The sequence below is a fragment of the Ovis canadensis genome, chromosome 10 (assembly GCF_042477335.2).
Source record: "Ovis canadensis isolate MfBH-ARS-UI-01 breed Bighorn chromosome 10, ARS-UI_OviCan_v2, whole genome shotgun sequence".
NCBI classification, from domain to species: domain Eukaryota; kingdom Metazoa; phylum Chordata; class Mammalia; order Artiodactyla; family Bovidae; genus Ovis; species Ovis canadensis.
Genome location: NC_091254.1, coordinates 30,710,198 through 30,736,056, shown reverse-complemented (window position 1 = coordinate 30,736,056; position 25,859 = coordinate 30,710,198). Strand labels below are relative to the sequence as shown.

The window sequence follows — 25,859 nt, the reverse complement described above, 5'->3', positions numbered from 1 at the left end:
ACTCATGCTGAAGCTGAAACTCCAATACTTTGGCCACCTCATGCGAAGAGTTGACTCACTGGGAAAAGACTCTGATGCTGGGAGGGTTTGGGGGCAGGAGGAGAAGGGGACGACAGAGGATGAGATGTCTGGATGGCATCACTGACTCGATGGACGTGAGTCTGAGTGAACTCCGGGAGTTGGTGATGGACAGGGAGGCCTGGGGTGCTGTGATTCATGGGGTTGCAAAGAATTGGACACGACTGAGTGACTGAACTGAACTGAACTGGACTGAAAGACACAGAAAACATAATCTGTCCTGAGCTTCCCTGGTGGCTCAGATGGTGAAGAATCTGCCTGCAAGTGCAGGAGACCTGAGTTTGATCCCTGGATCAGGAAGACCCCCTGGAGAAAGTAATAGCTATAACTGTCCTCATTAGTCATAATGACCTATTTATATAAAATGACATTGAACTACCTCTTCCCATATCTGATTATCCTTGGTATGTTTTACTGAGCAGATTATCCTATTTCACCCTATGATAATGAATACTTGTTACAACATCATATTACCTGGTCACTAAAGATTGTCTTTAAAGCTTCCAATTAACATAGATAAGGTATATCTTAGATTTTATTCAGAATCAGGAAAAAAAATAATTTTACATGCATTGTTTAATTATGAGAACATATTTGAGAACCAGACTATAACACAGTCTTTGAGGATTTTGTCATTAGGACTTCCTAAGAAAAATGTACTATACTTTTGGTACTTTTGAAAGTAAGCCTTTTTGGGTGCAATCCAAAATACATTTACTTTACAGTAACTCCAAGGTGCCATAAGTGTCTATTTTAAACTAATAATTATTATAAATAGTAAGAAATTATCATAATCGATACAATAATAAAATGGACTTACTTCTGTGGGGAAGTCACAGATGTTATTATATGATAAATTAAGATATATCAACTGGGAAGCCAAAGGTGTTAGATCTGGACAATTTAGGAGAAAAAAGCCCTAGAAGAAAGTGACAAGAGAAAAAGTTAATTATTTACCATGCACAAAATATTTTATACAAGAGTTTAAAAAGATGAGCATTTTAGCCTTTCATGATAATAATTTCTTAAATATGTAAATAAACAAAATAGAAAAACTACCAAGTATTTATGCACGTAATAAATACAGTGTTATATGTGTGACAGGCATTATTTCAACTAATAGCAAGCAAACACTTATTGACTGTCCACTACATGCTGAAATAAATAAATATATTCTATATTTAATTCTCTTTACCCCCTATTTTTCGTGTCTCTACTTCTATTTCTCTGTTATCTTTTTATTAATCTATCTAAGATTTGTTTAACTGCCTAAACATGCTAATTTCTGACTTAGGAAAATGTATGCCTTAATTTGGACTAAAATGTTTCCATTTTATCACAGTTGTTGTATTTATTGGGAAAATATTGTTCTTATTATTTTGTTATTTTCTATTTTAATGTCTGAGAAAATGTGATGATTTCTCCTTTTCAAGTTTTGAATTTGGTGTTTAGAGTTCCTTTTTTTCTTAGAGTTTCTTAGAGTTCCTTTATTTCATCATATCATGGATTTATCAATTTTATTAATAATTAACAAAGGGTATTGATCCATAGTTTTCTTGTGGTGTCTTCAACTTCCTATGATATCTGGGTTATACTGATAGCATAAAATGTGTTCTGGATTGTGATATTTTTACTTAGTAAAAAATATATTTGGTCATCTGAAAGACCGAAATATATTTCTTATATACAGTTGCACTTCATCCATGGTTCCTGGCTACTAGCTCCCGGAACCCTTGGAATTTCCTAGGCAATAAGAGCAAAGGGAACATTTTTTGCCATAATAGTTATTTCCTTATCTTCAGTTCCTGAAGTTGTTTCAGAGTCATGAAGGCAAAATGAGTGTCTTATTATTCATAACAAACCCCTTTATATCACGATTGTCTTTATGTAAACGCAGTAACTTTGGAAAAGCTCCTAAGGATGGAGACTGGTTATCAGAGGAACCCACCATGTGATTAGAAGGTTAGAACTTTCAATCTCCTCACCTCTGAAGAGGGGGACAATTAAAGACTAAGCTCAATCGCCAATGGTCAAAAATTTAGTCAATGGTACCCATGAATGAAGCCTCCGTAAAACCAGAAGAACAGAGTGTGGAACGTTCCAGGCTGGTGAACGCATGGAGATTTGGGGAGAGCAGCACCTGGAGAAGGTGTGGAACCTCTGAACCCTTTCTTCATATCTTCCCCTATGTATTTCTTCATCTGGCTGTTGATTCATATCCTTTAATATCCTTCGTAATAAGCCAGTAATCAAGTAAGTAAGTCGCTTTTCTGAGTTCTGTGAGCCGCTCTAGGAGATGAATGGAAGCCAAGAAGCAGGTTGTGAGAATTTCTGATTCATGGCCTGTCAGTCAGAAGTATGGGGCTTCCCAGTGGCACCAGCGGTAAAGAATCCTCCTGCCAGTGCAGGAGACGTAAGAGCTGCAGGTTCAATCCCTGGGGTGGGAAGATCCCCTTGAGGAGGAAATGGCAACTCACTCCCAGATTATTGCCTGGAAAATCCCACGGACAGGGGAGTCTGGTAGGCTACAGTTCATGGGGTCGCATAAAGTCCAACATGACTGAAGCGATTTAGCATGGACGTGGTCAGAAGTATAGGTAACAACTTATGATTGGCATCCTGAGTTGGAGGGGGTCCTTGGAACCTCCAATCTGTAGCTGGTTGGTCAGAATCGCAGGTCAACATCCTGGGCTTGTGATTGGTGTCGGAAGTGGAGGGCAGTCTTGCGGGACTGAGCACCTTCCCTGTGGAACCCAGTGTTATCTCTGGATAGATACTGTCAGAACTGAGTAGAACTGTGGAACACCCAGCTGGTGTCCAAGAATTGTTTTGTGACGTGGAATTCCCCTATTCAGCAGTGGAACTGGGTTGTGTTCCTACCTCTTTTATTTTCTGGAAGTTTTAGAGAAGGATAGATGTTTATTTTCCTTGAAACAATCAGCAAAATTCACCCATGAAGCCATTCGGTCCTGCATTCTTCTTTGTTCAGAAGTTTTGATTATTTATTAAATCTACTCACTTTTTAGGCGGCTGCTCAAATTTCTAGTTCTTGTTGAGTCAGTTTTGTTAATTTGTGATTTTCTAGAAAATGTTTCATCTCATCCAGGATATTTAGTTTGCAGGCATATAATTGCTCCTACTGTTCTCTTATAATCCCATTTACTTCTGTGTTTGCTTATAATCCCATTTACTGAAGCCAGTAGTAACTTTTCCATTTTCATTCCTGATTTTATTTATTTGTACCTTCTGTCTTTCTTTTTAAGTCTAGCTAAAGGTCAACTTTGTTGATGTTTTCAAAGCACTAACTTTTGGTTTCTTTGATTCTCTTGCTTTCCTATTCTGTTTCATGTATCGCCATTCTAATCTCTGCTGTTCCCTTCTTTCTGCTAATTTTGGATTTAGTTTGCTCTCTTAATCAAGTTCCTTAAAGTACAAAGTTAGGTTGTTGATTCGAGATCTTTCTTTTCCACATATCTATTCCCCACACATAGCAGTGTATCTCCCAATATCAACATTTCACACACCAGTATGTTTTGTTATAATCAATGGGCTAACGTCGCTATTGTTCAGTAGCTAAATCATGTCCAGCTCTTTGCAACCCTACAGACTGCAGCATGCCACGGTTTCCTTTCCTTCACTATCTCCGGGATTTTGCTCAAACCCATGTCCATTGAGTCGGTGATGCCATCCAACCATCTCATCCTCTTTTGTCCTCTTCTCCTGCCCTCAATCTTTCCCAGCATCAGGGTCTTTTCCAGTGAGTCAGCTCTTTGCCTTAGGTGGCCGAAGTATTAGAGCTTCAGCTTCAGCATCAGTCCTTCCAATGAATATTCAGGGTTGATTTCTTTTGTGGCTAATTAGTTTGATCTCTTTGCAGTCCAGTGGACTCTCAAGAGTCTTCTCCAGCATCACAGTTTGAAAGCATCAATTCTTCAGCTCTCAGCTTTCTTTGTGGTCCACCTCTCAAATCCATATATGACTATACAGATCTTTGGCAGTAAAGTGGTATCTCTTCTTTTGATACACTATATGGGCTAGTCACAGCTTGTTTTTCAAGGGCAAGCATCTTTTAATTTTGTAGCTGCAGTCACAGTCTACAGTGATTTTGGAGCCCAAGAAAATGAATTTGTCACTGTTTCCACTTCTTCCCCTTCTATTTGCCATGAAGTGATGGGACCAGATGCCATGGTCTTTGTTGTTTGAATGTTAAGTTTTAAGCCAGTTTTTTCACTCCTTTTTCACCCTCATCAAGAGGCTCTTTATTTCCTTTTCGCCCTCGGCTATTAGGATGGTATCATCTGCAGATTGTTGATATTTCTCTTGGTAATCTTGATTCCAGCTTGTGATTCATCCAGCCCAGCATTTTGCATGATGTACTCTGCATAGAAATTAAGTAAGCAGGGTGACAATATACAGGGAGTCTTGACGTACTCCTTTTCCAATTTTGAACTAGTCCTTTGTTCCATGTCTGGTTCTAACTGTTGCTTCTTGTGCTGCATACAGGTTTCTCAGGAGGCAGGTTTGGTGGTCTGGTATTCCCATCTCTTGAAGAATTTTCCACAGTTTGTTGTGATCCACACAGTCACAGGCTTTAGCGTAGTCGATGACGTAGAAGTTTTTTCCTGGAATTCCCTTGCTTTTTCTATGATCCAACAGTTTGATCTCTGGTTCCTGAGCTTTTTCTAAATCCAGCTTGTTCATCTGGAAGTTCTCGCTTTACATACTGTTGAAGCCTAGCTTGAAGAATTTTGAACATTACTAACATTAGCACTAGTCTAGTCAAGGCTATGGTTTTTCCAGTGGTCATGTACGGATGTCAGAGTTGGACTGTGAAGAAGGCTGAGCACCAAAGAATTGATGCTTTTGAACTGTGGTGTTGGAGAAGACTCTTGAGAGTCCCTTGGACTGCAAGGAGATCCAACCAGTCCATTCTAAAAGAGATCAGTTCTGGGTGTTCACTGGAAGGAGTGATGCTAAAGCTGAAACTCCAATACTTTGGCCACTGATGCGAAGAGTTGACTCCTTGGAAAAGAACCTGGATTCTGGGATGGACTGGGGACAGGAGGAGAAGGGGATGACAGAGGATGAGATGGCTGGATGGCATCACTGACTCGATGGACGTGAGTCTGAGTGAACTCCGGGAGTTGGTGATGGACAGGGAGGCCTGGCGTGCTGCGATTCATGGGATCGCAAAGAGTCGGACACGACTGAGCAACTGAACTGAACTGAACATGAGCATATCATTATCAACCTAAATCCAAAATTTATGTCAGAGTTCAAAGTTTGTGTCATATATCCTAAGGGTCTTGACAGATGTATAATGAAATCTGTTCATTATGATAATATTAAATCACACAGGATAATTTCACTTCCCTAAAAAACCTCTTTGCTCCTGCTGTTCATGCTTCCCTCCCTCCCCCCAGAGCCATTATAAGCACTGATAGCATTACTGTCACCATGGTTTTACCTTTCTAGAAGTTTGTTGTTGCTGCTATTCCTCGTTCACTCCATTACTACCTGCTTGGCATCCAATTAATTTTTTGTAATCTGTCATGTTGATTCCTTTCTCATTCTCTTTTGTACATTTTATAGACAGCTCCTTAGGAATGGTTACCATGAAAATTAAATTGGCATCCTAAGTTTAAAACATCTAGCTTGGATTGATACCAAGTTAACTTCAAGAGAACACAAAACTGTTCTTACTATGCAGCTCCGTCACCCCAACCGCTTCATGTTGTCCCTTCAATACCATGGAGAGTAACCTAAGTTAGGAAACCTAAAGAAAAAATATCTGACAATACAACAGGAAATTTCCATTAAAAGTACCAAGCATACCTTCAGATTAAGTGCATTTCTTCCATGAATTTGACAGTTTATTATGGCCAGGTTGGTCATGGCTAGTATTGTTTCATAGCGTGTTGCCACAATAGTCTTGAAACCTTCACCTTGTACGACAGGTACCACTGTAGGATCTATTTTTTTAGATTTAATGCTATCTAAACAAATAAAACAAAACATGAAACATAAATGTGTCATCACTTAGAGTGAAACCTAAAAGGTATTTGTACTGTAACAATTATTGCTGTCGTTGGTTAGTCACTGAATCATGTCAGACTTGTCTGCGACTGCCAGGCTCCTCTGTCCATGGGATTTCCCAGGCGAAAATACTGGAGTGGGTTGCCATTTCCTTCTCCAGAGGATCTTCCCAACCCAGGGATTGCAGGCATCTCCTGAGTCCCTCGCATTGCAGGTAGATTCTTTATCAACGAGCCACCAGGGAAGTTTCTAGGATAGCAGTGAAAAGTGAAGATGTTAGTCACTCAGTTGTGTGTGACTCTTAGGAACCCCATGGACTGTAGCCTGCCAGGTTCCTCAGTCCAGGGAGTTCTCCAGGCAAGCATACTGGAAGAAGGAGCCATTCCCTTTTCCAGGGGCTCTTCTTGACCCAGGGATCAAACCTGGGTCTCCTGCATTGCAGGTAGATTCTTTACCGTCTGAACCGCCAGAAAAGCCTGGTAAGTCAACAGAAGTAGGTTACCTAGATACATCCTTTGGAAGAGATTCCTTTAAATCTTCAAACCTCATGTTCGAGATTCCCTACAACCTTCATCCACCCAACCTCAGTTGGTTCTACTGACCAAACTTTTTAATATCAGATAGCACAGTTGTCTTTCAAAAAGAAAACCATAAGCTAATAGATTTCTACCTCAATAATTTAGAGTCCATCAGACTTTTATACTATATATAAAAATATCTGATTTTACAATGAATTACACAAACAACTTCTTGCTTCATAAAATGAAGACAGGGCATCATGTAAACATATCTCAGATAGAGATCACATCCCAAGGCGCAACCTTGCTTCTTCCTTAATATCACCTTGACACATGATTCCCATACCCTATGTAACTCGGTTTGAAGACTTCACACAGGGAAAGGAAAATAAAAACCTAAACAACTCAGAAGTAGCCAAACAGCAACCACCTGCATTTACTTTATCATGATCCTTGTGGGTTTCACCTTTCCTCAAGAATGGTCTACTCAAGGGATTTCCCTGGCAGTCCAGTGTTTAAGACTCTGAACTTCAAATTCAGGGTGTGAGGGAGTGCTGGTTCAGTCCCTGGCTCGGAAACTAAGATCCCACATGCAGCTTATCATGCAGCTATCTTAAAAAAAAAAAAAAAGGCATATTTAAGCAGACACCCAGGAGTGGCAGGAAGATATTTTGAAATATAATATTTTACATTCCCAGCCATTTTTGCTGTATTACTTGCACCAACAAATTTTATCATCTCAGTAGCTCTTATATTATGCTTCAGTAAAAAGAAATGGGGCATGCTAGACCAGAGAAAACAATGTTCAGTTGTTAATTTCTAAAATAGACCCACTTCAGGTCAACAGATGTGAAAGTTAGCCGCAGAATGAAGATATATGATGTGATACAGAGATTCCTTGTCTCGTGGGAGGGAAGAGAGCGACAGGACTGGAGAAGGAGTGGAGACATAAGTCTGCGGCCTGCTTTCTGTCCACCCACGCTCATGGCTAAGCTCACACAGTTGGTTTCTGACTGAAAGCTAGGGAGATGGAGGTGGCAGAGGTGGTTAGAAATTCCCCGACAGATCTCTGAAGGATCTGAGGATGCTAAAACTCACCTGGAACTTTTAAAGAGGGAAACATCAGAGAGGAATAAACTCTGTAAGTTAGAGATGCTAACCTGATTTGTTCAGGCCTAGGACATGGAGGGGCTTCTCAGTGGTTCAGTGGTAAAGAATTCGCCTGCAATGCAGGAGATGCAGGAGCTGAGGGTTCAATTCCTGGGTCAGAAAGATCCCCTGGAGAAGGGAATAGCAACCCACTCCAGTATTCTTGCCTGCAGAATCCCGTAGACAAGAGCCTGGTGGGCTACAGTCCATGAGGTTGCAAAGAGTTGGACACGACTTAGCGACTAAGCAGACACACGCACGTGACATGGAGGACACCCAGAAGGTAATTTATGTCACAGATAGGGACAGGGAGCGGCTAGAAGGCTAGCATGCGCAGAAAGCCCTGTGGTTGCTACAGTTAATGATATTACACACATATATTTGACAGTGTATCTGAAAGTTGCTGAGAGAGTCAAGTTTAAAATTTTCATCACAAGAAAAAATTGTGAAGGGATGGATATTAACTCAATTTATTGTGGTAATCATTTTACCATATATTCATGTATCAAATCAGTGTGCTGTTCACTTTAAATGTATACAGAGTTACATGTGAATTACATCTCAATGCAACTGAGGAAAAAAGAAAGCTTTATGGTTGGAGTGTTCTTCTGTGTAAAGTGTGAGATTGAAAAGTGTTAGCCACTCAGTCGTGTCCAACTCTTTGAGATCTCAAGGAGTACAGCTCGCCAGGCTCCACTGTCCATGGGATTTCCCAGGCAAAAATACTAGAGTGGGTAGCCATTCCCTTCTCCAGGGGATCTTCCCAACCCAGGGATCGAACCTGGGTCTTCTACATTACAGGCAGATTCTCTACTATCTGAGCCACCATCTCCTACTAAACACATCCATTGAATCACTAATTTGTTATATTATGCTTCCTGTTCTAAAATTTTATGTGATTTTTTTAAAATTTCAGTTCTCTGATAAAATTCTCCAACTATTTTTTTTCAACATAGTAATCACAATTATTTTAAAATCCTTGTTTGAAAATTCCAGTATCTGAATGTGCGATTCTCATCCTATTGCCTGTTTCTTTCTACTGGTTTTCAGACATTTTATCCTATTTTTAGGATGTTGAAAAAAAAATTGGGATTTTACAATTTAAAGCTGGACATTCTGGATAACAATTTTAAAGGGTCTGGATAATATTTTCTGTCTCTAGGTTTTCTTTGACTGGACAGGAATTATCACTGTGATTTATCAAGGATTGGTTTTGAGTTTTGTAGGGGATAACCTATTTTAGTTTTGTCCTTTCTCCTCAAACACCATTCTTATTCCCAAGGCATGGGTCCTCTGGGTCTTCAACTGAAAGCTTACCAAAGCCCCTCCACTTCAACAGAGCTTGAAAACTTTAAGAATTGTCTCCTGTGCAACTGGTAAAATTCATGCTCACTTAGTTAGCGTCTCAGCCAATGTTTCCTGCTGTGTTCCTTAGTGCATCGTCCAGCGCGCGCCCAGTTTAGAAACACCCAACACCCTTAACACCCGTGGGTCTGTTTCTACTGCTTACTCCTTCTGCTAGCTCCCATTCATTTTGTCTTTCTTTGTGTACCTGAAAACTGTGAACTGTTAACTACACATTATTTGTGAAATTGTTTACAGAAATAATGTGAGGTGTAGGATGAAGTCATCTTTCTTTAAACATGAGTTTTCATTTGTTTCTGCTCAGTAACTAAGGTCAAAACACTTAAAACAGTGCTGGCACATGGCAAGAAGCTATCATGATGCCATATCAGTCTTCCCCACCCAGATTAAGAATACTCTAGCTTTTAAGGTCTCAACATCAATACAAAGTTGGGTTTATAGTCAGCACTTTAAAAATAGTAGCTGGGGATTTCTGTAGTGGTCCAGTAGTAAAGACTGTGTTCCAAATACAGAGGGCCCGGATTCGATCCCTGGTCAGGGGACTAGATTCCGCATGCTGTAAGTAAAGATCCTGCATGCTGCCCCCAAGACCCGGTGCAGCCAAAAAAAAAAAAAAAAAGTTGCTGAGTAAATAGTTTAAGGAAATGATAATGAGGTGTGACATATGTGTGAATCACACACATATACACAAATGCACAAAATCACAAATACTTCCATGGTGAGAGAATCATACATATAATTTTTTAAAGAACAATATAGACCTATTTACCTTCATGTAGGCTCAGCATGCTTTGCGTTGGGACAGTTTCTATATGTTCATGTTCTGTTACACGGCTTTCTAGAAAAAAAATTAAAATAGGCCCATGGTTAGATGTGCGTGAAATTTCATGTTGAGGATGGGTTATCCATGGAAAAAAACAAAATGCACCCAGGAAGGCATCCATCTGCACTGGCATTCTGCTTCTAGAGTTCATCAAAACCACCTTACGGAGGCCCATTTTCATTCCTACTGCTCCTTTTTATGAGCTTCTCTGTTCCTTTGAAAGGCTTTATCTGGTTCCCATCACCACCATCAGGGGTGGAGTTTCTAGTATGTCCTTGGCAGACCTGCAAGGTCAGGATTTCTGTCACTGCATTCTGCCCCATCTATTAAACATACAGGCGAAAAGGAATCCCGTCATTCTATCCTGCAAACCCAAGGGGGAACCACCATGTGCTGGGATGCCCCTCTGCCTTTGCTCTACTTGACCCCATTATTACAGACCATCTCCAGACTGGATTTACCTATCACAGACTGTCTTAGAGGTTTCCTCGGTAAAACTGGTGACGGTATGATCATGGGACCTGGGAAATCAGTAATATTGAGTGTCACTGTTCGGCTGTGTACACGGCCAGACCACTGACTCGCGGCTTTCACAGGCGTGGTCCTCGGTACAGGGATCGGCACTGTTGCGCTTAAACGCAACAGGGGCTGCTTGAAAGTATAGATGTTGCCCTCTTGTAAAAAGTGCTCAGAGTGAACCTCCTTGAGCTTGGGACTAGGCACTGAAGGAGTGGCGCTTGGAACTCTGGAGAACTCCGAAGAGAGAATCAGAATGTCTTTTAAAATGCTGGTGTAAATGTTTTGTATTTTTAATGGCCCTTCTGATTTCTCTGCACCTTCCGTTTTGCTTACTTCTTTCCCAAAAACCCGAGCCGAAGCTGAACGACACCTGGGGAAAAATATTGAACCAGTAGCAGTCTCTGGAATGTGCCAATAGACGTGCTTAGAAGACTTTTTAGTTGTTGAAATAGTCATCACTCTCCGTTGTACATCATGATCAAGGAAGAGGTTTTGAATACTGACAGGGGTTTGTGCTCGATCCCTTGGAACGACAGGAAAACTAGTTTTATCTCTTTCAAATGAAGCGGTTTTTTCTTGGATGAAGTGTACACGTGGTAGGCTAGTTTCACCAGTCCCAACTAAACCAGAAAAAAGAAAAAAGAAAGCAGAATTAGATTATGTTTGTCAAGGTGTCAGGAGAAAAACTATTAATGTATTAGCATTCATAGCTTTTTTCATCCACTCACCCTCCCTCACCTTCTTAAGATGTTTCTGTATATACTCACTCAATTATCAGGACTTTTGTTTAGCTAACAGGGATAAAGTTTGAGTCAACAACTGGAGAATTGAAAAGGCTAAACTGTGTTAGAGTATGGAGCTATTCTTGGAAGAATAGAATGGATGAAGAGCATGACATAAAGGGAGATTTTTGAACAGTTGCCACTAAAATCTCTGGCAATATAGAAAGTTAAAATGACTTGAAGTTGGGCTGTTTATTATTTATCATTATCTCTTCCTCATTTGTAACTTCTTTGAGGAAGGATTTACATTTCTTTTCCAAGCCAGATGTCAGACCAAGGTGTCTTTTGAGCACGATAGCATTCTGATACTGGCTAAAGGTACCACAGGTTCATCTGGGTTACAACCAGAAGTATTCTTTTCTCTCTTAGGTCCAGAAAATGCAATGTGCCTGCGTTCTTAGGGACTTCACTACATCCTATTATGCTTTCTCTTTCTGATGTGCTGGAATGTTAAATGACGTTTTTGTCTATTGTCTCAGTTGAGCACAATTAATGATGAGGACTTCACTATTCTAATGAGATAATAGATTCGTTAAGGCAAGATTTGGCCAAAGAGATGGTGAAAGCAAGTCCAACTCTGTTGTTCATACATGAGAGATGGCAAGAGGCTGATCTATATTTGTAGAGGGGATTTTCTCTGAGTAGAGCTCTTGGAGTGTTTTGTGTTTTCCTGATCTTCCTCTCCTTATGGTGTGTGAAAGAAGGATTTATCCCCACTTCCAACCAAGTTAGGGTCTAAATCATCTACAGAGAACAGAAGTGTATGGCCCCAAGGAGAAAATAATATCTTACCACTCCCTACCATGGTTTCCCCACCCTCATACACCCACGGAGTAACAAAAATGATTCGGCCCTTCTAGTGCTGTATCCCAACTGCAGAAGACAAGAGAATCCTTAAATCTACTTGACCTCTACCCCCTGGCATTTGGTGGGGGGGAGGGGAGCAGTGCAGAGACTCAGGACTGATGGTCACCTTCAGTCTTAACTCCTTAACTCCTCCTCACCCATAGCCCCCACCTATGAAAATACCAGAAATTACGAGTGAGGCAAGAGAAGCAAAAGAACAAGGTATTTCTCTGGGCTTGTATAAAAATTAGCAGACCTAGTCTGAGTTGGGTGAAAGGCCAAGGTTTAATCGCATGCAAGATGAAAATATCGATTTAGATTGGACTTGTGGTTTAATAGGATTTCCCTGATGGCTCAGACAGTAAAGCGTCTGTCTACAATGCGGGAGACCCGGGTTCGACCCCTGGGTCGGGAAGATCCCCTGGAGAAGGAAATGGCAATCCACTCCAGTACCAGGACTGGAAAATCCCATGGGGGAGGAAAATCCCACAAGAGGAGCCTGGTAGGCTACAGTCCATGGGGTCACAAAGAGTCGGACACGACTGAGCGACTTCACTTCACTGTGGTTTAATATCTAAAAATGAGACAAGGCTAATAGATGAAAGTGACTAGAAAAGCCTTGGGAGAGAGATGTCACATCTGATAAAGGGCTTGTATCCAAATAAAGAGCTCTTAAATTCAACAAATAAGAAAAGAAGCTAGGACTTCCCTAGTGGTCCACTGGCTAGGGCTCTGGGCTCTCAAGATAGGGGGACCAGGTCTGATCGGTGGTCAGGGAGCTACATCCTGCACTCTGCAACTTGCGGACAAATGAATAAATACTTTTTTTTTTTAAGCCAATGAACACAGATACTCCAGCATTCTTCTGATTAGTGTTAGTATGAGTATCTTTCTCTGTCCCTAAGATATACCCATTTGAATGCAGAGTTCCAAAGAATAGCAAGGAGAGATAAGAAAGCCTTCTTCAGTGATCAGTGCAAAGAAATGGAGGAAAACAATAGAATGGGCAAGACTAGAGATCTCTTCAAGAAAATTCAAGATACCAAGGGAACATTTCATGCAAAAATGGGCTCAATAAAGGACAGAAATGGTATGGACCTAACAGAAGCAGAAGATATTAAGAAGAGGTGGCAAGAATACACAGAAGGACTGTACAAAAAAGATCTTCATGACCAAGATAATCACGATGGTGTAATCACTCATCTAGAGCCAGACATCCTGGCATGTGAAGTCAAGTGGGCCTTAGGAAGCATCACTACAAACAAAGCTAGTGGAGGTGATGGAATTCCAGTTGAGCTCTTTCAAATCCTAAAGGATGATGCTGAGAAAGTGCTGCACTCAATATGTCAGCAAATTTGGAAAACTCAGCAGTGGCCACAAGACTGGAAAAGGTCAGTTTTCATTTCAGCAGTGGCCACAAGACTGGAAAAGGTCAGTTTTCATTTCAGTCCCAAAGAAAGGCAATGCCAAAGAATGCTCAAACGACCACACAATTGCACTCATCTCACACTCTAGAAAAGTAATGCTCAAAATTCTCCAAGCCAGACTTCAACAGTACTTGAACCATGAACTTCCAGATGTTCAAGCTGGTTTTAGAAAAGGCAGGGGAACCAGAGATCAAATGGCCAACATCTGCTGGATCATCGAAAAAGCAAGAGAGTTCCAGAAAAACATCTATTTCTGCCTTATTGACTATGCCAAAGCCTTTGACTGTGTGGATCACAATAAACTGTGGAAAATTATGAAAGAGATGGGAATCCCAGACCACTTGACCTGCCTCCTGAGAAATCTGTATGCAGGTCAGGAAACAACAGTTAATCTGGACATGGAACAACAGACTGGTTCCAAATAGGGAAAGGAGTACGTCAAGGCTGTATATTGTCACCCTGCTTACTTAACTTATATGCAGAGTACATCATGAGAAATGCTGGGCTGGAAGAAGCACAAGCTGGAATCAAGATTGCTGGGAGAAATATCAATAACCTCAGATATGCAGATGACACCACCCTTATGGCAGAAAGTGAAGAAGAACTAAAGAGCCTCTTGATGAAAGTGAAAGAGGAGAGTGAAAAAGTTGGCTTAAATCTCAACATTCAGAAAACTAAGATCATGGCATCCGGTCCCATCAGTTCTGACAGTCACTCAGTCATGTCTGACTTTTTGGGACCCCATGAACTGCAGCACGCCAGGCCTCCCTGTCCATCACCAACTCCTGGAGTTCACCCAAACTCATGTCCATTGAGTTGGTGATGCCATCCAACCATCTCATCCTCTGTCGTCCCCTTCTCCTCCTGCCCTCAATATTTCCCTGCATCAGGGTCTTTTCAAATGAGTCAGCTCTTCGCATCAGGTGGCCAAAGTACTGGAGTTTCAGCTTCAACATCAGTCTTTCCAATGAACACCCAGGACTGATCTCCTTTAGGATGGCTGGATGTCTTTACAGTCCAAGGGACTCTCAAGAGTCTTCTCCAACACCACAATTCAAAAGCATCAATTCTTTGGTGCTCAGCTTTCTTTATAGTCCAACTCTCACATCCATACATGACTACTGGAAAAACCATAGCCTTGACTACATGGACCTTTTTTGACAAAGTAATGTCTCTGCTTTTTAATATGCTGTCTAGGTTGGTCATAACTTTCCATCCAAGGAGTAAGCATCTTTTAATTTCATGGCTGCCATCACCATCTGCAGTGATTTTGGAGCCCCCCAAAATAAAGTCAGCCACTGTTTCCACTGTTTCCCCATCTATTTCTCATGAAGTGATGGGACCAGATGCCATGATCTTCGTTTTCTGAATGTTGAGCTTTAAGCCAACTTTTTCACTCTCCTCTTTCACTTTCATCAAGAGGCTTTTCAATTCTTCTTCACTTTCTGCCATAAGGGTGGTGTCATCTGCATATCTGAGGTTATTGATATTTCTCCCAGCAATCTTGATTCCAGCTTGTGGTTCTTCCAGCCAAGTGTTTCTCATGATGTACTCTGCATAGAAGTTAAATAAGCCGGGTGACAACATACAGCTTTCATATACCCCTTTTCCTATTTGGAACCAGTCTGTTGTTCCATGTCCAGTTCTAACTGTTGCATCTTGGCCTGCATACAGATTTCTCAAGAGGCAGGTTCAGGTGGCCTGGGATTCCCATCTCTTTCATAATTTTCCACAGTTTATTGTGATCCACACAGTCAAAGGCTTTGGCATAGTCAATAATGCAGAAATAGATGTTTTTCCTGGAACTCTCTTGCTTTTCGATAATTCAGCAGATGTTGGCCATTTGATCTCTGGTTCCCCTGCCTTTTCTAAAACCAGCTTGAACATCTGGAAGTTCATGGTTCACGTATTGCTGAAGCCTGGCTTGGAGAATTTTGAGCATTACTTTTCTAGAGTGTGAGATGAGTGCAATTGTGTGGTAGTTTGAGCATTCTTTGGCATTGCCTTTCTTTGGGACTGAAATGAAAACTGACCTTTTCCAGTCCTGTGGCCACTGCTGAGTTTTCCAAATTTGCTGGCATATTGAATGCAGCACTTTCACACCATCATCTTTCAGGATTGGAAACAGCTCAACTGGAATTCCATCACCTCCACTAGCTTTGTTCGTAGTGATGCTTCCTGAGGCTCACTTCACTTCACATTCTAGATGTCTGGCTCTAGGTGAGTGATCACACCATCATGATTATCTGGGTTGTGAAGATCTTTTTTGTACAGTTCTTCTATGTATTCTTGCCACCTCTTCTTAATATCTTCTGCTTCTGTTAGGTCCATACCATTTCTGTCCTTTATTGAGCCCATCTTTGCATGAAATGTTCCCTTGGTATCTTGAATTTTCTTGAAGAGATCTCTAGTCTTGCCCATTCTATTGTTTTCCTCTATTTCTTTGCACTGATCACTGAGGAAGGCTTTCTTATGTCTCCTTGCTATTCTTTGGAACTCTGCATTCAAATGGGTATACCTTTCCTTTTCTCCTTTGCTTTTCCCTTCTCTTCTTTTCACAGCTATTTGTAAGGCCTCCTTAGACAGCCATTTTGCATTTCTGCATTTCTTTTTCTTGGGGATGGTCTTGATCCCTGTCTCCTGTACAATGTCACGAACCTCCATCCATGGTTCATCAGGCACTCTGTCTATCAGATCTAGTCCCTTAAATCTATTTCTCATTTCTACTATATAGTCATAAGAGATTTGATTTAGGTCATACCTGAATGGTCTAGTGGTTTTCCCCACTTTCTTCAATTTAAGTCTGAATTTGGCAATAAGGAGTTCATGATCTGAGCCACAGTCAGCTCCTGATCTTGTTTTTGCTGACTGTATAGAGCTTCTCCATCTTTGGCTGCAAATAATGTAATCAATCTGAATTCAGTGTTGACCATCTGGTGATGTCCATGTGTAGGGTCTTCTGTTGTGTTGTTGGAAGGGGGTGTTTGCTATGACCAGTGTGTTCTCTTGGCAAAACTCCATTAGCTTTTGCCCTGCTTCATTCTGTACTCCACAGCCAAATTTGCTGTTACTCCAGGTGTTTCTTGAATTCCTACTTTTGCATTCCTGTCCCCCATAGTGAAAAGGACATCTTTTTTGGGTGTTAGTTCTAAAAGGTCTTGTAGGTCTTCATATAGTTGTTCAATTTCAACTTCTTCAGAGTTACTGGCCGAGGCATAGACTTGGATTATCTTGGTATTGAATGGTTTGCCTTCATAATGAACAGAGATCATTCTGTCATTTTTGAGACTGCATCCAAGTACTGCATTCATACTCTTTTGTTGACCATGACGGCTACTCCATTTCTTCTAAGGGATTCCTGCCCACGGTAGTACTTATAATGGTCATCTGAGTTAAATTCACCCATTCCAGTCCATCTTAGTTCACTGATTCCTAAAATGTCGATGTCCACTCTTGCCATCTTCTGTTTGACCATTTCCAATTTGCCTTGATTCATGGACCTAATATTCCGGTTCCACGCAGTATTGCTTTTTACAGCATTGGACCTTGCTTCTATCACCAGTCACATCCACAACTGGGTATTGTTTTTGCTTTGGCTCCATCCCTTCATTCTTTTCTGGAGTTATTTCTCTGCTGATCTCCAGTAGCATATTGGGTACCTACCGACCTGGGGAGTTCCTCTTTCAGTAACCTATCATTTTTCCTTTTCATAGTGTTCATGGGGTTCTCAAGGCAAGAATACTGAAGTTGTTTGCCATTTCCTTCTCCAGTGGGCCACATTCTGTCAGACCTCTCCACCATGACCCGCCTGTCTCGGGTGGCCCCACAGGGCATGGCTTAGTTTCATTGAGTTAGACAAGGCTGTGGTCCGTGTGATCAGATTGGCTAGTTGTCTGTGATTGTAGTTTCAGTCTATCTGCCCTCTGAAGCCCCCTCTCAATACCTATCATCTTACTTGGGTTTCTCTTACCTTGGATGTGGGGTGTCACTTCATGGCTGCTTCAGCAAAGCTCAGCCATTGCTCCTTACCTTCGATGTGGGGTATCTCCTCATGGCTGCCGCTCCTGACCTTGGACGTGGAGTATCTCCTCTCAGCCGCCGCTCCTGACCTTGGGCGTGGGGTAATTCCTCTTAGCCGCTGCTCCTGACCTCGGACATGAGGTAGTTCCTCTTGGCTGCTCCTGATCTTGGATGTGGGGTAGCTCCTCTTGGCCACTCCTGTGCCGCGCATCCGCTGCTCCATCACTTCATGGGAAATAGATGGGGAAACAGTGGAAACAGTGGCAGACTTTATTTTGGGAGGCTCCAAAATCACTGCAGAGGGTGACTGCAGCCATGAAATTGAAAGACACTTACTCCTTGAAAGACAAATTATGACCAACCTAGACAGCATACTAAAAAGCAGAGACATTACTTTGCAAACAAAGGTCTGTCTACTTAAGGCTATGGTTTTTCCAATGGTCATGTATGGATGTGAGAGTTGGACTATAAAGAAAGCTGAGCGCCAAAGAATTGATGCTTTTGAACTGTGGTGTTGAAGACTCTTGAGAGTCCCTTGGACTGCAAGGAGATCCAACCAGTCCATCCTGAAGGAAATCAGTCCTAAACATTCATTGGAAGGACTGATGCTGAAGCTGAAACTCCAGTACTTTGGCCACCTGATGCGAAGAGCTGACTCATTTGAAAAGACCCTGATGCTGGGAAAGATTGAGGGCGGGAGGAGAAGGGGATGACAGAGGATGAGATGGTTGGATGGCATCACAGACTCAATGGACATGAGTCTGAGTAAACTCCAGGAGTTGGTGATGGACAGGGAGGCCTGGCATGCTGCAGTCCATGGAGTCGCAAAAAGTTGGACGTGACTGAGTGACTGAACTGACTCATTTTTATATTTAAAGGGAGTTTCTTGCAGACAATATATAATTAGCTCTTGTCTCTTATCTACTGCGACAGTTTCTATCATTTAGTTGGCATACTTAGACCATTCACATTTTAACAGATGACTGACATTGCTGACTTAACATCTGCCTCATTTGTAAAGTTTTCTGTTTGTTGCAGCTGATTTACTGCGCCATCTCTTTGAAAATCTTGTGTTCTTCTTCTGTCTTTTCTGGTTTTAGTTGAGAATTTTATGAGTCAGTGTCTATCCTTTGGTTTCATTCCTCTGTTAGCATATCAGTTACACTTATAAAATTATTTTAAATGCTTGCCCTAGAGTTTGCAATAGATATTTACAATGAGGCTAAGTCTACCTTCAACAAACACTACACTGCTTATTGGCGATGGTTAGTATCTTTTAACATTGTAGTCCCAATTCTTCCCTCCATTCCATATAAAATTGCTGTCATCCATTCCATTTATCCCTGTACTATACTCACCCAATATATTGTTATTATTATTGCTTAGATTAGTTACCCATTAGATTAGATCACTTTTCCTTTTCTGATACTGTTCTTTTTTTAGGCAGAGCTGAGGTTTTTTTGTTGATCAAACAGTGTGTAACACCTTCTCTTACTAACCAATTTAAATCATTTTCTTCTTTCAAAGTCTACCTTAAACCTTATATTGGATGGCTAAAATTCAGGGTTTTTCTGTAAGATATTACCAACCCAATGCAATCCACCTTTCTTGATTAACACAATCCATACTTATTGTTCTCATTAATTAACTCAACAAACATTTAACACCTCCTCAGACAGTAAAGAATCCACCTGCAATGTAGGACACCCGGGTTCGATCCCTGGGTCAGGAAGATACCCTGGAAAAGGGAATGGTTATCCACTCCAATATTCTTGCCTGGAGAATCCCACGGACAGAGGAGCCTGGTGGGCTATAGTCCATGGGGTTGCAAAGAGTTGGACATAACTGAGAGACAAACGCTTTTTCACTTTTTTACATGTGCTAGCTGTACACATAGTGCTGAGAGTACAGTTCAGAGCAGAAATCTTACTGCCATCAAAGGTCTTGCAATTTAATATAGAAAATAGGCTTCCCAGGTGGCGCAGTGGCAAAGAATCTGCCTGCCAATGCAGTGGACTCAAGTTCGATCGCTGGGTCAGGAAGATCCCCTGAAGAACGAAATGGCAACTCACTCCAGTATTCTTGCCTGGAAAATACCATGGATAGAGGAGCCTGGAGGGATACAGTCCATGGGGTCAGAAGATAGTCGGACACTGTTTAGTGACTAAACAACCAGTCTTCTTGCCTGGGAAGACAGAGGAGGCTGGCGGGCTACGGTCCATGGGGTTGCAAAGAGTCGGACACAACTGAGCAACCGATACTACTAGGCAGGTAAACAGTTATACTAGAGAATAAGAGGTCAGCAGAGGGTAGGTCAGGGATACTCTGGGACCATAAAGGAAAGTACCCTGACTGGATGCAAAGAGAAGAGGTGCTTAGGGAAATCTGCCCAATGAAGATGATATCTGTTTCCCAGTTCAGACTTCCCTATTTTTGGATACATTTCTCCGTTATTTCTATTTTTTTTTCTTTTAGAATGTTAAAATTCTACTTCTCCAATAGACTCTTCTGCCATCAAAAACTATACCAATCTCCTCTATAATTAAACATATTTCACTTCACTTTTACTAATTTCTCAAGCCTTAGCTCATGCCCCATTGCTGCCCCAGGGTTTCTCACATTTATGAACTGCTGCTGTCTGTACCATTAATTGGACATAAATTCGATGCTGCTTTGTATTGTTATTTTAGGTTCTCATTGTATGCATATCAATACATACAATAGAGTTTAACTAAAGGTCTTGAAAAGTCCTGAAAGACAGGGACCAGATTTATGTCTTTAATTCTCTACAGCATTTAGCATTGTATGCAAATCATACATATTTATTTCAATTTTATTTCGACACTTAACTACTCATTTTTATAAATTGTATGTCTGACATTTTAGGTATTTATTCATTCATTCATTCAACAAGTATTTTGAATACCTATTACATGCAAAGTACCCTGCCAAGAGCCTTTGGGGACATAAGATTAATAATAGTCAAGGTCATTAACTATCCGAGTTGCCGATGCAAGATGATCCATCCCTGCACTCCCCCTACCCACTCCTCATCCCCACCACAAAAAGAATTATCTAGCTCAAAATGGCAATGGTGAGAAAGTCTGTGCCAGATGATGAACTTCAACAGAAAAACAAATAGAAAACTACAGCCAAAGAATTGGTAGTGAGCAGTATATCTATATAACTGCGGGTATTACTATTATACAACAGATTATAAATGCAGAAATATAAAACACTGTAGAAATATATAGAAATGATATAACAAAAGTAGGTAGGAAATGTGGGAAAGAAAATTATATATAACATAGGCGTATTGACTCACACATCTTTTATGACCATGCATCAACAAGATTTAGCACTGTACATCAAGATATAGACTAAGCATTTTTAATATGCTTATAAATGATGACACTAAAGTAATTAATATAATCAACTAAAATCAGGTGATAGAAGAGAATGAAAAGGGGGAAGAAAAAGATGTATGCTAATTTTATCATTGCTTATCAGTAAGGAGTCAATATATACCATATACAGAAATAGAGGATTAAGAGTATTATATAACGTTATACTCATAAGTGGTTCTCCTTTACTTCATAACATTTATCACAGGGTAATTTTACATTTAATTGTATGATTGTTGGGTCTCACCAAAGGGTAACTAATAAAGAGAATTGGCAGAGTTTGTTTTACTCAATATTATATCTCCAGTTCTTTGCACTGTGCTTATAAATACAGTCAGTTCTCATGATTCAGGGCAGTTCTGTTCTCTAGTCTCAGTAAGCACTGAATTATCCAACACTGAGCTATTACTTCTTGGGGAAATACAGGGTCAGGTTCCTGCAAGCCTCTGATCTCAACATTATCAGCAACCAATCAATACACACAAGCTTGTTTTATATATCTTCCTATTTAAAGACACTTTAGATTGTTGATTCATCAACACTGAACTCTCAGCCAACAACACTGTAACTCAGGCCTGAAGGAAGATTATCTAAAGCGTATGTTCTCTCCGGAAGGCACATCATAGCCTTCTTGTACTACACTTGGGGGCTATTTTAGACAATTAAATCACCAACCCAAAGTACAGAATTGAGAAATTATGGCACTATTTAGACCGGAAAGGTGGCAGTTGTTTATGGGAGCTAAAACAAGAAGGCAGAGCAGCATCCTTTTCCCACCACTGTTGGGAATATGTACGCTTTCACTGCCCTGGCTGTATCCAAGAATTACCACATACACCCTCTTGCTGCACACAGTCTCACTATTATAAAATAAGAGGGAAAGAGCTCCATATACTGCTCCAAAGTGTTCTTCGTGGTATGTTTTGAAGTTAAAAAGACAAAACATAGTACAATGCTCTGGGTTGGGGATTACAAATGGATTCTAGCAGTTAGGTAAATTCACTCCTACAGAATCCACAAAAAATGAAAATCAACTGTATTTGTAATTTGAATTAGATGTTACCATATTACCCCAAAATCTGTAAGTTGTAGTCATTAGTGAGTGTCTTTATATTTATATTTATTTATTTGGCTGCTGCAACATGTGGGGTCTAGTTCCCTGACCAGGAATCAAACCCTGGGGGCCCTACATTATCAACTTGGAGTCTTAGCCACTAGACCACCAGGGAAGTCCCCAGTGAGTGTCTTTACTGTGATGCTGAACTGTGCAGGTTGAGAAAACTCTATGAAAAACAAAAAAAGCTAATAACATATCTAATACACATACCTGCATGGACTTTCTTCTGACATAAAGACAGCTTAGGGAGATTTGGAGGTAAAGGTCTTCGAAGAAGTTGTGGGTGTTTTTGCATTTTAATAATAAGCACTATGTGTCACAGCTATGGGTGAAGAACTTAAAAGTTTTTGAATATGTTTCAATTGCTGCTGAAAAATTCATTCGAATCCAGATTAAATCCTAATGAAAATCATTCCGTGCTAATACTATACTGAGTCCAAGCAGAATTCTATAAAAGAAAAAGAGGGTAAGAAAAACAATTCCTTAAGTCTTGTAGAAAGAATCTAGATAAAATTTTGTCTTATAATTAACACAAAATTTAAAAATACATAGACTATTACCCATCAGGACCATCTTAAAATTTCACGTGTTAACCAAAAATTCAGTCTGGCAGTGTTATTTCAGCTAGTAAATACTGCTTTTCCAGAATGGTAGAAACGACACTCATTTTTTCTCCTACCTCCAAAATGTTATCAATTTATAAATTTGGGAAGAGTTTTTCATCAAAAAAGGTGAGGCAGTCCCTCCATGGCCCCTAAAAATCCACAATATCTAACTCTTGACCAAAAAGTTGTTTTCTTTCCTTAATAACGACTTAAAGTCAGTCACTACAGTTGTGCCAAAACTATTTAACCCCCAAATAAAATGCCTTCAATATAATGAGATTTCCCACAATCCCAGTCCCGATTAGTACTGTTTAGAAATGATGTCTGAAGATCGAACCAAATATTGTGTGCTTCGTCGGGACAGTATCAAAAAGCCTGGCTACATGGCTATTCCGTTGACAGTCTAGACGGGTACGCTCCGAAGCACAAATACCCCTCCAAAGATGACTTGGCACGCAAGCTCTCACGATCTGCTTCCTGGTAGTGAATTGATGCTGGTAATTTCCCGTTCTTATTTTTGGAAGAGGTGCTTGGAAACGTTGGAGCCCTATGCTATCCTTTAGGGTAATCAGCTGATTTTCAAAACAATCAGCTTTTCCTTTTTTAATCTCCTCTTCCTGAGAACGGAGGCAGGTTAAGGTGAAGTGAGGTCGCAGGTCTTCTGGCGGGATGCTGTCCGGAAAGAAAGAACCCAGGTCACCTTCACCCGCCGGCCAGGTGGGGCCAAGCGGACAAATCTCCTAGCAACCAATACCCATGTCCGGTCTGCCGGGCGCGCAGGCGCAGGAGGGGAGGGCGGGGCCGGGCGGGGCGCGCACCCGCCCGCGGAGCCCAGCTCAGCTGGTCCCGCCCCACCGGGCGGCGCGCGCGAAGCCCTCTAGCCTTCGTCGGCCGCTGTGCGGGACTGCAGGAGAAGCCCGCTCCACGTGCACCTGCTGTACGGAACCCCGTGGTGACAATCATTATTACTGCTTTTATTCTTAATGACAGTGACCACTATCATGTATTTACTTTTCTCACTTGCAAGATGCTTAGCTCGGGTATCTAGGGTCCGGGCTGGTGTTCTTTCGTCCTGCACTTCTGCGCAGCCTTAGTCGCCACGCTGATTTTGCAGGGCTCCAGAATAGCGAGCATTCTGTTTCTTTTCTTTTAATGCAACCTGTTTTGTCTTCCTGATCCTTTAAAGTTCTTCTCTGAAGAGGAAACTTGTAGAAAGAAATAGGGCATAAAGGATAGAGCGGGCTTAGAAAGAAACCCATTTCTCACTGCCCTTGTTATTTATCCTGATTCATTTCGTGATTTGTGTCCTGTGTCGTGGTGTTGATGAACCTGTCTGTACAGTGATCGATACATCGTGTGTGTTTGCATGTATGTGCATACGTCTCTTTGGAGATTTGAGGGAGGAAAGTGTGGGAGAGAAAATTCATTAGGTAGGTGTGTGAATCCCAACTCAGAAAGTAATAAAGTAGATGGAGTTTCCTTCCAGTCTTGTGATTTGTTGTGCTTTATTTCATAAATGTAGGAACTTTAGTAACAGCTGTTGGAAGATGAGACTTGTGTGTAAATCTTTGTAACTTTAGGGATCTTTCAAGATTTACCCCCTAACCACTCTTCCTTTTTCTCTGTAGGAACAAGCATATATTTTTAAACAGTCAATTTAAAAAAGTGGAAAAGTAAAAAAGTATTTAATCAGATTCTGGGAAATATTCTGCACCTTGTTTTCCTTTGCATGTGGTTTCTTTTAATTTTAAAATGGCTATGTCCCAATTACACTGCTGCCCCAGACCATGAATTTATTCCATTTTTGTCTGTGTTCACTGCATAGATGAATTAGCTTCTCAGCAAGATGAGAGAGTTGACAAGCAAATCTGATTTGCTAAATTCGTCTCAAGTAATATATGTTGTGCATATTTTGTAAGTGTGAAAGATGTTTATATTTTTACCCATAAAAAAGGTTTATGTTCCAATAGATAGAGTCGGGTTCCTATCCTCTTGGGGCTTCCCTGGTGCTTCAGATAGTAAAGAATCTGCCTGCAATGCAGGAGATATGGGTTCCATCCCTGGGTCAGGAAGATCCCCTGGAGAAAGGAATGGCTACCCACTCCAGTATTCTTGCCTGGAGAATCTCATGGGCAGACGAGCTGTCCGGCTAGAGTCCATGGGGTCGCAAAGAGGTGGACTTGACTGAAACTAACGCTTTCACTTTTTTCCCCTCTCTGTCCTCATAAAAGTTGTTCGAACTGCAAGAACTTGTGAGATTAAGTTTTACCCACCAGTGCTTGGCCTTTGAAATTTATGCTTAGGATTGCATAGTCAAAAATCAAAGCGATATGCTATCAATAGTTTTTAAAAAAACGCTTTGTCACACGTGGAATCAGGCATTAGGCTTCATTGCCTGCACATTTCTTCTAGCAAATACCAGGCAGAAACTAGGACTGATTAATATGTAACCTCCAGAGGTGTGAATATTTTGTCTTCCATTGCTTCCTACTTCTGTTATTTAGGATGCAATGTTTAGGCAAATGAGATTGTGATTATGAAAATTAAATTCATGGCTTGGTTTTATATGTATGTATATATATATACACACATATATATATCAGTTTTTCTAACACAAATTATATGCTTTATCTATGGAAATGATGTACAAGTGCAGGTCTGATTTACAAAGTACACATTACATTCAGTTTGGGTTCTTTTATTATTTTTACTTAATTTATTAATTAAAAAAATCTTTTGGAGAGTATTGCTACCTCAATCTCCTTTTTCTCCTTGTTTTTGTTGAAATAGTCATGTCTCTTTAAATAATACAACTCCCTCTTTGATTTTAAAGGCTTCCTTTACCTGATGTACAGTACAGGCAGCCTTTTGATTGTCCCATTAGCTTTGCAATTTGGCAGAACTGTGCGATGAAGCTTGACAAACTGAACCACAACACTTTTAACAGATTGTGTTCAGGAGGCCACGGTGATGGTGAGTGCCAAGGTTGTGTACATCCTGCATTTCTTTAAAAATGTTGCTAAAAATGAGATAAAAGCCTTATGCACAGGCAACCTTGTACACCCTGCAGGTAGTGCTATTGATTTTCTAATGAGTGGGGGATACTTGGAGGATCTCAGATTTGCTATTGGTGAAAGGACTCAGCTTTGTTGGAATGGTGTAGAAACTGT

General features: G+C 40.8%; 2 protein-coding genes across 4 annotated transcripts in view; one reads left to right on the top strand and one right to left on the bottom strand.

Moving 5' to 3' along the window:
• Positions 1–25,859, bottom strand: part of LRRC63 (leucine rich repeat containing 63) — a 72,516-nt gene that overhangs the window by 12,038 nt on the left and 34,619 nt on the right. The window contains exons 1-4 of the mRNA XM_069601300.1: positions 10,431–12,191; positions 9,916–9,984; positions 5,914–6,074; positions 899–997 (exon numbers count right to left, since the gene is read on the bottom strand). Coding sequence (XP_069457401.1) covers positions 899–997; positions 5,914–6,074; positions 9,916–9,984; positions 10,431–10,944 — 843 coding nt within the window. The 5' untranslated portion in view covers positions 10,945–12,191. Of the gene's footprint in view, positions 1–898; positions 998–5,913; positions 6,075–9,915; positions 9,985–10,430 lie in introns of the transcript that reaches the window.
• LCP1 (lymphocyte cytosolic protein 1) overlaps positions 23,481–25,859 on the top strand; it is a 93,515-nt gene continuing 91,136 nt past the window's right edge. Inside the window, exon 1 of one of the 3 annotated variants that reach the window (XM_069601295.1) lies at positions 23,481–23,626. The gene's annotated coding sequence lies outside the window, so the exon portion shown is untranslated. The remainder of the gene's footprint in view (positions 23,627–25,859) is intronic. The other 2 variants (XM_069601299.1, XM_069601296.1) reach the window with 2 other exon arrangements.